Source organism: Salvelinus namaycush, chromosome 40 (assembly GCF_016432855.1).
Source record: "Salvelinus namaycush isolate Seneca chromosome 40, SaNama_1.0, whole genome shotgun sequence".
NCBI classification, from domain to species: domain Eukaryota; kingdom Metazoa; phylum Chordata; class Actinopteri; order Salmoniformes; family Salmonidae; genus Salvelinus; species Salvelinus namaycush.
The window spans coordinates 2,563,222-2,578,832 of record NC_052346.1 but is presented as its reverse complement, the minus strand read 5'-3'; the positions used below and the strand labels follow the sequence as shown (position 1 = coordinate 2,578,832).

The following is a 15,611-nucleotide window of genomic DNA, read 5'->3' as shown; positions in this document are numbered from 1 at the left end:
TCATTTATTTCACATTATGGACTTCTACAAAAGGAGTAATCTGCAACATATACCTTTCTCTCAGTGTTTTCTCAGACTGAGGAGAACGGGAGCTACAGGTAGTACCAGGGTGTTAGTAGGTGACGCAAGCACCCAGATGAAATAAAATACATTTAATGAAACAAAACCCGAAGATGTTAACATCATTCAGCTACTGTAGCTGCCTACCTAACATCAACAGGCAGCACCAGTAGCGCAGCAATTAAAAATAGACACTAAAAGTAAAGTTCCTGGCGATCATAGCGATCTGACTGCCCCCTTCTGTCTGAACTTGGAATATTCATCTACGCGGGTTTGGGCCACTGGCCTCCTGATTGTTCTGTTCTGTGTTGTGTACTATTCTAATAATTTGAAGTTTAATGGAATAACCTTTTTAACTCTCCTACATCGACATAGCCTGAAAGGCCGTTCAGCAAGGAAGAAGCCACTGCTCCAAAACTGCCATAAAAAAAGCCAGACTACAGTTTGCAACTGCACATGGGGACAAAGATTGTACTTTTGGGAGAAATGTCCTCTGGTCTGATGACACAAAAATAGAACTGTTTGGCCATGATGACCATCGTTATGTTTGGAGGAAAAAAGGGGAAGCTTACAAGCCGAAGAACACTATCCCAACCGTGAAGCACGGGGATGGCAGCATCATGTTGTGGGGCTGCTTTGCTGCAAGAGGGACTGGTGCACTTCACAAAATAGATGCCATCATGAGGATGGAAAATTATGTGGCTATATTGAAGCAAAATCTCAAGACCTCAGTCAGGCAGTTAAAGCTTGGTCGCAAATGGGTCTTCCAAATGGACAATAACCCCAAGCATACTTCCAAAGTTGTGGCAAAATGGCTTAAGGACAACCAAGTCAAGGTATTGGAGTGGCCATCACAAAGCCCTGACCTCAATCCCATAGAAAATTTGTGGGCAGAACTGAAAAAGAGTGTGTGAGCAAGGAGGCTTACAAACCTGACTCAGTTACACCAGCTCTGTCAGGAGGAATGGGCCACAATTCACCCAACTTATTGTGGGAAGCTTGTGGAAGGCTACCCGAAACGTTTGACCCAAGTTAAACAATTTAAAGGCAATTCTACCAAATACTTATTGAGTGTATGTAAACTTCTGACCCACTGGGAAAGCTGAAATAAATAATCCTCCCTACTATTATTCTGACATTTCACATTCTTAAAATAAAGTGATGATCCTAATTGACCTAATATAGGGAATTTTTACTAGGATTAAAAGTCAGGAATTGTGAAAAACTGGGTTTAAATGTATTTGGCTAAGGTGTATGTAAACTTCCGACTTCAACTGTACAGGCCGGTTCGGACCAGACGTCAGTGGATGTCTATGATTGGTTCAGATTTGGTTCGGACTGGAACAAAAATCTATGTCAGTGGATTTTGAAATCAAGGCCAGTCTGGATGGACCATACCAACAGCAACAACAAAAAAATATGGGGAAAAAATGATGTCAAATGCTTAGTGGGTAAGCACTACTTGTCCTCTTCCAAACCTTCCAAAACAGAGGAGAGCGAAAGAAAGTAAACACAATCATGTTTTTCCTTGTTCAAGAGAGACCAGTGTCAGGAAAACACACACACACACACAATCCATTTCTGGGTCGGTCTGTGTTCGTTTGTTGTAAAGATCCATGCTGCCCTCCAGTGGCAATGAATGCTAAAATAACACTTTTTGAGGAAGTCAAGAAACACCATCATCAGACCACTACATGTTTATAGTTGCCCATGAAGGCATTTCAGATTAAAATATTGTGGATATAGAGTCTTCATATTGGGGAAAATGCTTACTTCCTAACTTTGCATTTTGACTTAAGTCACCCATTAAGTCTCCCAAGTCTGCGCATGCTCCGAGGCAATTAAACGTGTTAACCCTCGCAAGGCTGCCGGCCCAAACGGCATCCCTAGACACGTCCTCAGAGCATGCACCATCACACTGCCATATCCCATCTGGACAAAAGGAATACCTATGTAAGAATGCTATTCATTGACTATAGCTAAGCATTCAACACCATAGTACCCTCCAAGCTCATCATTAACCTCGAGGCCCAAGGTCTGATCCCTGCCCTGTGCAATTGGGTCCTGGACTTCTTGACGGGTCGCCCCCATGTGGTGAAGGTAGGAAACAATACCTCCACTTCGCTGATCGTCAACACTGGGGCCCCACAAGGGTGCATGCTCAGCCCCCTCCTGTACTTCCTGTTCACCCATGACTACGTGGCCATGCACGCCTCCAACTCAATCATCAAGTTTGCAGACGACACCACAGTAGTAGGCTTGATTACCAACAATGATGAGACAGCCTACAGGGAGGAGGTGAGTGTGGTGTCAGGAAAATAACCTCTCACTCAACATCAACAAAACAAAGGAGATGATCGTGGACTTCAGGAAACAGCAGAGGGAGCACCCCCGATCCACATCGACGGGACACCAATGGAGAAGGTGGAAAGTTCCTCAGCGTACACATCACCGACAAACTGAAATGGTCAACCCACACAGACAGTGTGATGAAGAAGGCTTGTCACCTAAAACCCTCACAAACTTTTATAGATGCACAATTGAGAGCATCCTGTCGTGCTGTATCACCGCCTAGTACAGCAACTGCCCACAACCACAGGGCTCTCCAGTGGGTGGTGTGGTCTGCACAACGCATCACCGGGGGCAAACGACCTGCCCTCTAGGACACCTAGAGCACTCGATGTCACAGGAAGGCTAAAAAGATCATCAAGGATAACAACCACCCAAGCCACTGCCTGTTTACCCCGCTATCATCCAGAAATCAAGGTCAGTACAGGTGCATCAAAGCTGGGACTGAGAGAATGAAAAACAGCCTCTATCTCAAGGCCATAAGACTGTTAAATGCCATCATTAGCAGAGAGTGGCTGCAGCCTACATACAGACTTGAAATCATTGGTGACTTTAATAAATGGAACACTAGTCACTTTAATAATGTCACTTTAATAATGTTTACATATCTTGCATGACTCATTTCATTTGTATGTACTGTATTCTATACTCGTCTACTGTATCTCAATCTATGCCGCTCTGACATTGCTCGTTCATATATTTATATATTCATAATTCCATTCCTTTACTTAGATTTGTGTGTATTAGGTATTTGTTGTGAAATTGTTAGATATTACCTGTTAGATATTGCTGCACTGTCAGAACTAGAAGCACAAGCATTTTGCTACACCCGCAATAACATCTGCTTAACACGTGTATGTGACAAATAAAATTGGATTTGAATACATGACTAAGTGAAAATTCATCTTAAGTGAAAGTTAGGTTTCGCCATGTAGAGAGTAACATCCCCATTGATATCAATACATGACTTAGTAAAAATGCTTCTTATTGGAAGTTATAATTCCTTGACTCAGTGAAAATGTAGCTTTTGTGAAAGTTAGGATTCACCTTGTAGAGTGACACCCTGCCTGAAGGTATGGGGAGGCAGCAACGGGAGGGTTACGCAAATCCAGGTAAGAGTTACAGGCAGTTTCCAGGAGGTCAGAGGTCACAGATAGGGAGGGCCATGGGCATAGGTTGAGCAGGATTAGTGACACGACCAGGTGGGCTCAACTCAAGCCATGCACATCATCACTTTTCATTGAACAGCTCATGGCACACAGAAATGTATGAAAAGGGCCTATAGAGCCACCCAATCCTAACACTAGCGCCTTCGTGGCCACATCTGAGCAGCACATCTGAGCATAGGCCTGCAGTCTGTTATTGGTGTTCGGCCCATCTATGCCACGCCTCCAACACGCAGCCTCCATTTGGTGTGTTTGGGCCCCTATTAATCCATGGCTCTCTTTGAGATTAAAAACAAGTTTGATTTATCACTCACCACTTGCAAAAATTACATGTTTTTACGGCCCTGTTTTTATTGGTCCCGGTTGTGTCTGTAATTCAGAGCGAAGGAGATCGTTAACGAGTTAAACAGCACATTTAATGTTCTGAGGCAATATGGCTGAGTATTCTAGCTCTATATACTAGCTCTGGTCCAGGGTGTTACCGTTAAAAGTCACACTTGCTGATTGACATCTACGTTTGATTCAGATATGGTCTGGTCCGGCCGGAATTGATTTAGCCCAAACATCCGGACGGGACCAAATCTGAACCAATCATAGACATCTATGTTTCACAAGTTTGGACAGCACAGTACAGTAGAGCACAGCAGAGTGCAGTACATTACAGTATACAGTACAGCAAAAAAAAGTAGAGTATATTAAAGTACAGTACAGTAGCACAGTAGAGTACAGTAGAGTACAGTAAATAAAAGTAACCCACTTTAATGTACCCTACTCTACTGAACTAAACTGTACTGTAGTGTAGTCTACTGTATTAAACTCTACTGTCCTGTACTGTACACTACTCTACTGTACCATAATGTGATGTCAGAACTTGTGAAACATAGACTAGACATCCATGATTAGTTCAGATTTGGATCTGATCCCCACCGACCAAATGTGTACTTGTTTGAGGGGCGGAGCTTATCAGAATAATTACCACCATGCTTTGCAAGTGTTTGGTTTTTACATTTACATTTTGGTTATTCAGCAGACGTGACTTACAGTCAGTGCATTCAACTAAGGTAGATCAACAACAACATATCACAGCCATAGCAAGAAAATAAAAAGATGTAACCATTACTGAGAATTATATTGTAGTTGAAGTGGTATGTTGCTTTATTATATAGTTTGGCTTACTTTGAACATCATTGTGGCCTGTTTCAAAGCTTTTGAAAAGGTTAATATAAGTGCATGTGACAGATGGGAGCAATAATAAATATCTGTGTTCAATCTTCAGTTTCCGCTTTCCTATAAGAGGCTTGTAAAATTATTATTGTGACATAAGGTCTACTTATTTGAGAACATACGTGCAGTTAAAATTTGTCTATAGATGTATTTTCAACGTCTGTAAATGACATATTTTCGACGTCTGGAAAATACGTATTTTCAGCTTTCGTTCAGCACCTAAAATGCACTTGATTTCATCGTCCGGGAAATACGTAGTGTTTTCAACGTCCTGAAAATACGTATTTTCAACATCCGTAAAATACATATAAAATAGATACATACAGTCAACGGCTGTAAAATAAGTATTTTACCTTTCATTCAGCACCTAAAATGCACCTGACGTCAATGTCTGGAAAAGACGTCGAAAAGACATATTTTCAATGTAATTTTGCTTACTGGGATAGGCCTATTTCATTCATATAGAAAGGGGAATGCTTGAAAGTAGTATATTTTCAGAATTTTCTGGTTCACTGAAGCATGCAGTAGCCTAGGCCTCTGTCCCAAATGTCACCCTATTCCATTTAGTGCACTACTTTTGAGCAGGGCCTACTGTATGAGTAGAATAGGGTGTCATGTGGTATGCAGCAGCAGGACACAGTGTTAACAAGGATGATCCCACAACCCGCCTGGTGCCTTCATGTCTGGTTATGGCGTGTAAACCCAACACTCTGGATGCATTAATATTACCATTCTCTTTGGTTGTTAACCAACCCACATAAAACATAATGGCCATATGACACGCAGACTTGATATATACACGCAGACTTGAGGCTTCTGCTGATGTCCATCAGTACTGTTAGTTGACTCATTCTAATCTTACAGTTCACTTATTTTTTTAAATCTCCCATCGACACAGTCTCTCATTAATGATGTACTATATGTACAAATTAGCACAATGTTTTTATGTACTAATAACACAGACTCTTGGCGCATCGAACTCCAATGCCACGACCGTTCTGAATTTCCCATCATTATTGTTGCAACAGTGTGCTAATCAGAACGACAATTCCCACAATGCACTGCAACAACCGGAACCAGGAAAACATCTAGTTAGTTACACGTGCGCCTCTTCATCGGTTTCAAACAAACGTATCATACTAAAAGCTTCAGGTAAATGTAACTTGCAGCTATGTAATCTAACAATAAACATTTGATCTAACATTGTCACTTAGTGTCGTTGAATTTGGCATGTACATGCATTACATAGTGATAATGCAATATCTTTGAAAAACTCATTCTCGCAACCTAGCTAGCTAACGGGTAATTCAGCTCTCATCATCAAATTGGTCTTCGCGGACTAATGCTGTGTTCAGAACAACTCTGAAACTCCGTCTTCCGAGCGTTCAACTGGGAAATCGGAAAAAACGAGAGACAACTGGGGGAAATCTTTTGAACTGCCGACTTTCCGACCTGAAGATCACTGAGTCATAATTGTATGTCGTATTTTTCCGAGTTCCGAGTTGTCTTGAACGCACCAATAACACCGGTATAGACTGGAGTAGGCTCCTATTGGCGCATTCATGCACACATCTGCATTTTTCCGTTCGAGAACACCTACAATGTGAAGTACATGTGTGCAATAACACAATTCGTCTTTGCGCTCCTTTTTAAACAACGCGAATTTAAAACGTTTACAAAGGTATGACGTTTACAAAACTTAGCCCACTCAGTTCATAGCATATTTTAGTTTTGGGGACAGAAAACTGTATTGAGATCAAATGTTTAATCGATGGTAGTGAGTGGAAACGCCAAGCGGTGAAATGTCTCATTGTTCTATTTGTGGTATAGAGCTCACCAGCTCGTAGTCGTAATTACTTCTGGGTTCTTCATCCCTATGGGAAAATTTGTATTAAATTGTTGCGTGTTGTTTATATTTTTGTTCAGTGTAGGTCTATGCCCCACAGCTACTTATATAGGTCCATGCACCACAGCATCGTGCTTAGCAGTTTATGAACGTGAAAGTTGTTTATGAGTGTATAATGGTCATCAGACATCGTAAATGGCACCCAGAAAATATACTTTTCTTAGCCTAATCCATTTGTTTTTCCACACTTTTACATGGCTGCAGGCGTTTGGTGCAGTTAAAACACTGCTTGTTAAAATGTCGAACATATGTGAATATACTGTCATGAATTTTTAACAGCTTCATGAAATGTTGCAAACTTCTGTTGAACCCAGTCATTGGTGTGTTTCCTAAAAAACATTTATGCCATTGGCCAGTGGTCTCAGAAATATGGCCACCCAAGGCGCTGTTTGGGTTCATTTAGTGCAGTTGTTATTTCTTCCTATGACCATCCAATAACCCCTTGACCTCTACCAAGTTGTCTGAAATCTATCCTGTCTCAGAGTTCCAGCACTTTGTATCAACCTTAGGATGACACACATTTACCTAATAGTTCTGTGTGTGTCCATCTCTGTACAGCTTCTAGTCGAGCACATCACTGTCCCCTGCCTGACGTCCTGTGTGTGTAAGTCAGTGGGCCAGATGTCCTTTCCCACCCCGTTGTACTCCCATGCGGGCCGCGGGCCTTTCACTGACGTGTACGAGCCAGCCGAGGACTCCTTCCTCTTGATAGATGCCCTTGAGCAGGATGCTGACAGACTGAAGAAAATTAGGTGAGCAGCTTGTCACAACACCTGGGTTGTATTCATTAGTGCTTATGTAGCAAAAGATTTTGCAACAAAAACGAGAGTTTCTTATTGGACAAGTTCAGGTAGCCCGGCCCCGTTTTGATCCGTTTGGTATCTAGTGAAATGACCCTTGGTTGTGTTCATTAGGTACCAAACAGAAGAAAACACTGAAAAGGGAGGAACTTCCTGGACTGGTCCAATAAGAATTTTTGCTTTCTGTTGCAAAACTTCTTTAAAGGTTTTCTGTTGCGTGCCCTAATGAACACCACCCTGATAACTGTTACTGGTCAACAATACCGTTCCTGACCTTTGACCCTCTTCTCCAGCCCCTCTGTGTGTCTAGAGGTGGGCAGTGGCTCTGGGGTGGTGTCCGCCTTTCTGGCATCCGTGATCGGACCTACAGCTCTATACCTGTGAGTAGGGGTGTGTGTGAGAGACTGACTGTGTTTGTTAGGATGTGCTTTAGTAACATGCCTATATCTGTGTTTAGGATGTTTTGTAAAAATAACTGTCTAGAGGGCTTGTGACTCGTATGTGTTTTAACTGATGTATTTGACTTATTGTGTGTGTGTGTCCTCCCCAGCTGTACTGACGTGAACCCCGCAGCAGCCCAATGCACTCTGGAGACGTCTCGCTGTAACGGCGTTAGTCTGCAACCCATCATCACTGACTTGGTGAGACACACACACTAGGGATGTGCATCTTTCTCTGTCAAGAGTATTCGATACGTAGCTAGATACATGGGATACGATACAGGAATGATACGTTTTGGTTTGAAGCGATTCGGTTTGATTAGAGGAACGAATGAATGCGATTAGGTTTGATGCCATTCACCCTAACAATGGGAGTCGTTGTCCACGAAGCGGCATGGCGGGCTGTCTAGCTCCCGCCTATCCTTTCTTTGGATTGGTGGATACATCTCATTATTGTAATCAGTTTTTGAATATTCGATGAGGGTTGTTGAAGTCAACCATCTGTATTCAATGGAGAGAGATGCTATGAATTCATGTCATGAATATGCATAGCCATCTTGAGACAACTCTGATATAAAGTGTTCTTTCTCAAAGTTGCCAGGATTTCACGTGACCTACTTATATCAATACACTCGTAACAACTTAAGCATTGCGAAACTTCTATTTGATCGAATAAGCCATATATTTTGGGGTTGACCAAATTTGACACTCATTGACCCCCATACAAAACACCACCTGCTGGAGGGAAACAGATTTTCCACTGAGTTGGACCTCTTCAGCTCTGATGTAGGTGCCTGAGCTGAGCCATAAGGGAAACTGGACATCTACCACCCCACTATCAGACAAGGGGGGGCAATTTTAGCTTTTTTGTTTTGTTTCAACTGCTAGCTGAGGGAAGACGATGCTCCTACTAGTCAGACTCAATCTCACAGGCACAGACTTGACTCTAGTCATGTAACCACAGTAACCTCATAGCCCTTAAAGGGGCAGGTGAAAATTTGTCTCATCTGTGATGTTTTGGTTTAAAGACTCGGGTCACAAAAAATGCAATGAAATTAAACGATATACCACATTACTTCTTACTAGTAAAACTTTTGTTTTAGAAACATTACAAAGCATGCTCGTCAGTTTTGTTGGTGTAATTTTTCTGAGAAAAAAACTAAAAATTTACCAATTTTGGTTGGTAAAAAATCTGAGAGGTGCTGGTAGATTTTTAAATCTACCTGTCACATTTGCTGGTGGACCAACATGTACATTTTAGGCCCTGGGCCTGCTGCTGCTGACTATGTTGAGTCTCATAGCAAAGGGTCTGAATACTTATGAAACTAAGGTATGTTTTAAAATTGTTATAAATTAGCAAAAATGTCTAAACCTGTTTTTTGCTTTGTCATTATGGGGCATTATGTTGTCATTATGGGGTAGATTGATGAAAACATTTTATTTAATCCGTTTTAGAATAATGTTGTAATGTAACAAAATGTGGAAAAAGGAAAGTGGTCTGAATACCCACTGTACACTGATTGTTAAAAGCAAAACTATCTAAACTATTGCTGATGGTGAACCTGAACAATCTAAATAAAATATAATGTAGCCTAAGCAGCAGGTAGGCTATATATCCAGATCAGCAGGTAGGCTATATATCCAGATCAGCAGGTAGGCTATATATCCAGATCAGCAGGTAGGCTATATATCCAGATCAGCAGGTAGGCTATATATCCAGATGAGTCGTGTCTCAGGCGATTGCTTAGGCGACTTTATTCCGGTAAAACAATTTTGAACAGCGCATTTGATAACCGATGTAATTTGCTTTATTATTGTCATTGCTCAACTAATGAAGCCTGATGTTGCGCAAGCTATTTTTCCAAACATTTGAATGCTGAAGGTGATGCGCAGCCTACCTCTCGTTGGACAGCGTGTGAAGCAGCACACAATGTGCAGTTTGACTAGGCTACTCGTATTGCCTGTTGTGCGCCATGCAAAAATGACTTGTGGAACTGTCAACACAGTTACATGCTTTGTTCCACACTGAAGGAGAGGACGAGAGGTATTGTCAGAAGGTAAAAATAAGTTAACCGGCGATTCATACCGTTTGAAATGATATTCTGACCGATGCATGCTACATTTGGAACAGTTTGGGGCCCCGCAGACCGATGCACTCGCATCTTAAACATTTGAACCAGGCACACACAGGTCTGATGAGAAAGACCCACACACTTCCTTTCCATTTGTTCACCCCAACTTCACATCTGTCCTTCTCTGTTTTAGGTGGACTCTCTCTTGCCACGGTTGTGTGGAAAAGTGGACGTTCTTTTTTTCAACCCTCCTTATGTCGTCACACCATCAGAAGAGGTAGAAAACTAAACTAGTGTTTGGTTGTTCTCCGTACCACAGTGACGGAATTGTGTTTTATAGTATGCGTGTTTGTATACCGCAACAAAGTGCGTGTATGTTTTGTCAGGTGGGTAGCCAGGGCATCGAGGCAGCCTGGGCTGGTGGGAGGTGGGGCCGAGAGGTGATGGACAGGTTCTTCCCGCTGCTTCCAAAGCTACTGTCCAATCAGGGATTGTTTTACCTGGTCACTGTGGCAGAGAACAACCCAGGTGAGCCTCCCACTTCCATTCTCTTTTGACTTCTTGGTTTATATTTACTCAGTCTACATTGATAAATGACATACGGCCGGCCTGATGTTATTTGGCACTGATGCATTTTTTACTATCTTTGTGAAAAAAGCAGTCTACCCTGTATAGCTTGTTTAGGTCCAGGGTTAGAATACCACTCCTTGGAATGTTTTGTCATTTGTGCAGAATGAGTGACACTGACTGAAGTATGTAGGTGGGATCATTAACATTTAATTACCACAACCTTGGTCTTTGCAACAACAAAAAAGACAGTTCCTCCCTGTTTCAGTTTGTTTGCTTCCATTTGATACCTAATGAACACTACCCTACTGTAACCTCTTTCTTCCACCAGAGGAGATCACCACTCTACTGAGGAAGTTTGGCCTGCAGGGGGCGCCTTGTCTGTCCCGACGAACTGGTCCAGAGAGCCTGTCTGTTCTGCGCTTCCAAAGAACAACGTGATCCTCCCTGTCCCACAGAGGAGACCATGAACCTGCTGCTCCGACCACAGCGGTTTCAGCTTCATCTCAACAACCATGAGTGGTCACCTGAACTTTAACATAAATTGAGTGAAAGCCACCGTGGGTTCATGGGAGCATTGGTCAAATAAGTGACCATGTCTCAAGACTTTAACCCAATGCACTATACAAAGGCTAACAGGTTGTCCATGCTAAGGAGTGTTCAAGTTTCCTTGAACCTGTTTGTATTGGGAGAGGATCCAGTCAGTGTCAGTATTGAAGACATGTTGTACAGGTGCAGGTAGAATTGACATGCTGACTACACCGGGCATGCGTATGTTGATTTTTTTCATCCACACCAGACGCCATAAGGAGACGCAGGTTAAAATATCTAAACGAAGTCTGAACCAACTATATTAATTTGGGGACAGGTCGAAACATTTATGGACATTTAGCTACCTTGCTATTGCTAGCTGATTTGTCCTGGGATGTAATTAAACATTGGGTTGTTATTTTACCTGAAAAGCACAAGATCCTTTTTTTCCTGGATCTTAGTAGAATTCTGACCCATTGAGTCACACACAATCCAGATAAAAGGGGAAACCTAGTTAAGTAATCTCTCCTCCTTCAGTCTTCTGTGGACTTTATATGGTGGTTGGCCACCAACTTTAAGGTGCATTACCACCACCAACTGGACTGGTGTGGACCTCAGTTCAGCTTTCACTCACTCACATGGGTATATGCTCCTAAAAACCAATGAGGATGGGAGAGGCGGGACTTGCAGTGCGTCACGTGTCAAAAATAGTTATATAATAGTTATATTTTAGTGCCTAGCTGCGCAGACGCTCGTGAACAGTTTGGATGAAATGATTGATTAACGTGTACATTTATTTTGCAACGCAAGCGGTGTGGTCAGCAAGTGACTGACCCAAAGATTGTCTTTGGACTCATTTCATCTTAGGGCTCGATTCAATCCATAGCGTTTAAGATCGGCTATATACCGCAGTTGAAATGTAGCGATAATTTCCCGATTGAGGCAACATGCAGCGTTTACTGTGAGTGGATGCAGTCCCGCGTACATGGGAACATTGCCTTTTAAATGTCATATTCAGCGCTACGGATTGAATCGAGCCTTTAGTTGATTGCAACATTGTGGTTTCCACAATCCTACCTGGGATGCCGACTGCAGTTTTAAAGGTATATTTTGTTATTTTATGCTTTTTTTGGATCGAGGGGAGATGGGTGAATGAGTACTGCTGAAATAACAATGGGCTGGATTCAAACACATGCTGCAACGGAGGCAGCAGTTTAGACCAAGTTTAGACCAGTTTAGACTCAGGCTGCTTGCCATTTGGGACAAAAAGTGTTCCTGTCTGCTTAAGTGTGGCTCTCCCATAGTCAACAATGCAGTAGCATCTGGTCTGCTTAGTTTGACTTGAATTGAACAATAAAAAAAAAAAGTGGGGTGTCTTGCTTCCTCTTCAGTCTCTGGTTTAGACTGCTACGCCACCCTAGGCCACTCGAAATGCAGTTTTGTGGGTATGAAAGTTTAGTAAAATAAGTTGTTTAAAATAGATGTGATCAACTATCAGTTTATCAAGGTATACAATTTGTTTATGTAGTTAAATATCCCCTGTGTTACTCTGTAACATGATGTTCAAATGTTATGAGCATACTTCATGTTTGAGCAGAGTTGAAATTGGCAGGGTTTATGGTGAATGGGTTCTCTACGAACGTTGGAGTAATTGCCTTTAGTCGACAGTAACATTGAAGGTTACCTTTATTTTGATAAAGGGCACCAACAACATTCAAACGTGACCTAGGCACTGGGATAGGGACTAGTCCACAGTGCCAACAGGGGGAAGGGCACCAATGTCAAACATTATTAAAGCTGCTCAGTCAATTAGAACGTGATTAGTTTGGAAGGTTGGAAAACAAAAGGTCGCAACCGGGAGTTGAACTGGGGATCTTGCGGGTTGCGTGTAATGATTTTTCAAACTAGTTTTCATTGGGAAGGTGGATAAAGCAATCACTTTTGCATGTGAAAACGCAGAATCTTACTCATTACTCCACGTGCTCGTTGAACATCTCATTACAAAATCATGGGTATTAACATGGAGATGGTCCCCCCTTTGCTGCTCTAACAGCCTCCACTCTTCTGGGAAGGATTTCCACTAGATGTCGGAACATTACTGCAGTCTAATTTAGCATTAATGAGGTCGGACACTGATGTTGGGCAATTAGGCCTGAACCGCAGTCAGTGTTCCAATTCATCCCTAAGGTGTTCGATGGCGTTGAGGTCAGGGCTCTGTGCAAGCCGGTCAAGTTCTTCCACACCGATCTTGACAAACCATTTCATACCAGTCATCCAACAGATTCCCATTCATAGCGACACACAGAAGCATCCAGGGTCAATGCCCTGCTCAAGGGCACATTGACAGATCTACCACCAGGCCAAAAAACATGAACCCAAGATCCCTCCACAGTTCCCCAATAGCTGTCCCTCAACCATTCAAGACCCCTCCCACAGCCCCCCCAAGAAAAATTAAATGAATTCCATTCCCCCAAGAAACCCCCAATGCACTAAAGAGAAAAAATGAAAACAAACATGCACATTTTTTAAAAAACAAAATACATGTTAAAAATATGACATCAAGGACAACTAAAATCATAACAGCAATGCTAACTATGTTTGTGTGCATGTCTGGCACTATTACATGTATGTGTGTGTTCTTGTATGTGTTTATTTGAATGAGTGTGTATATGCATGTGTACAAACACCTGCACGACATCAGCCTCAGGCAAACCGGCATTAGCTGTAAAAACACTGCCCCTCAGTGTCATTAAAATGTACTTTTTTAAACCTTTTATCTCCCACTTGTCTCCAATTCCACATCCCAACCCATCCCATTGATCTCTGCTGGCCACCCACATCTTTCAACTATTCTGTGATGTTTAATGTACAATTTCAATCTATCTAATCAAATCCACAGACTGCAAGTTGAAGATAAATATTGTTACTAAGAGTATTAGTAATTGACTGACCCGGTCTCGCCAGATCTCCTAACAGTACTATTTCTAGGGTCAATTTTAGATCAATGCTATGCATTTTCAGCCATTCCTGAACCTGGGACCAGAAACCGGCTACATGAGGGCAATACCAAAATAAATGGTCTATTGATTCTGTATCCTCACAACAAAATCTGCAGCGCATCGATGATTTTTGCCACAGGAATTCTATATAATAATTTTTGCTGAAAAGCGCAGTCTTGAATCTTGTGTTTTATATATCAACTCATACACCCTGCACCATGGAATCAGTACATCAAAACTCTTCCCAACTGTTTTGCAATCTGTATGGCACAGTTGTCAACATCCTGGTCCTCAAATGAAACTGGTATACTTTCCTATTTATGCTATTTTTATTCCTCTGCCAGTTTTGAGCCTTTATATAGGGCAGACAGACCAGTTCCCTACCTCCTCCCGCTGTCACCTGCCTCCATTTTTGGGGTAATGCTGTAATCAATTGGTTGTACTCTTGGATTGAGCAGACCTTCCTGTACAATTCTGATAACTCCACCATTCCAATTTACATTATCATTTAAGAACAAAATACTATTTTCAAACATCTTTCCCATAAATACAGGTATTTTATCAACCAGCACATTTGAGTTCAGCCATAATATTTGTTCCATCTTTTCAATGGGATGAAATTGAAGCCAGCTCTGCAGTGCTTGTTTGAAATTAATTGAAAATGACACATGGCAATAAGGCCATTTTTAAACAATGGATGAGCTATTTTTTGTAATCTACTTGAGAACCATTTAGGGCACAAATAAAACTTTGAGTGACGCTTTGAGAGGTTTAGTGCTTTTATATTTAAATAATCTCAACCCACCCAATTCATATTCATTATATAAATTGTCTGGTTTAGCATCCCAGATAAAACGACATTGTTTGCTCATATGATTTGAAAAACGAATCATCAGGAGCAGGCAGTGCCATAAGTAAGTGAGTAAACTGAGATATGACTAAAGGAGTTAATCAGCGCATTTTTTCCATAAATAGACAGGTATTTACCTCTCCATGGTTGTAGGATCTTGTATATTTTTACAATTTTTCTATTGAAATTCATTGTGGAGAGCTTATTTATATCTTTAAAAGTAAAAGTTGTATTTTTTTAATGATCCAATACGTAATATTGCACACTTATCATAATTAGGTTTTAGTCCAGAGAATACAGAAATGTTATCTAGGTCTTCAATGAGACATTGCAGGGATCTAGCTTGCGGACTGAATATAAAACTTGTCATTGGCATACATGGACATCTTTGTTTTTAAGCCTTGGATTTCTAATCCTCTGTTGTTGTTATTGGGTCTGATTTTAATAGCTAGCATTTGAATGAACAGTTCTTGTGCTGACGCTGCTTCGAGGCAGTTTGGAACTCGGTAGTGGGTGCTGCGACAGAGCACAGACGATTATGCACTACAGCGGTCCCGTTCTGTGAGCTTGTGTGGCCTGAGCCATTTTTGCGCCTAGATGTTTCCACTTCACAATAACAGCATGTACAGTTGACCAGGGCAGCTCTA

The 15,611-nt window shown here is 41.7% G+C and overlaps 1 protein-coding gene across 1 annotated transcript; it reads left to right on the top strand.

The window, feature by feature from the left end:
• Positions 1–5,856: 5,856 nt before the first annotated feature.
• On the top strand, positions 5,857–11,538 carry n6amt1 (N-6 adenine-specific DNA methyltransferase 1). The gene is made up of 7 exons (XM_038980050.1): positions 5,857–5,951; positions 7,264–7,457; positions 7,799–7,885; positions 8,056–8,146; positions 10,211–10,294; positions 10,404–10,545; positions 10,916–11,538. The coding sequence occupies exons 2-7, from the start codon at positions 7,327–7,329 to the stop codon at positions 11,023–11,025; spliced, it is 645 nt and encodes a 214-aa protein (XP_038835978.1). The 5' UTR covers positions 5,857–5,951; positions 7,264–7,326; the 3' UTR covers positions 11,026–11,538.
• Positions 11,539–15,611: the final 4,073 nt, after the last annotated feature.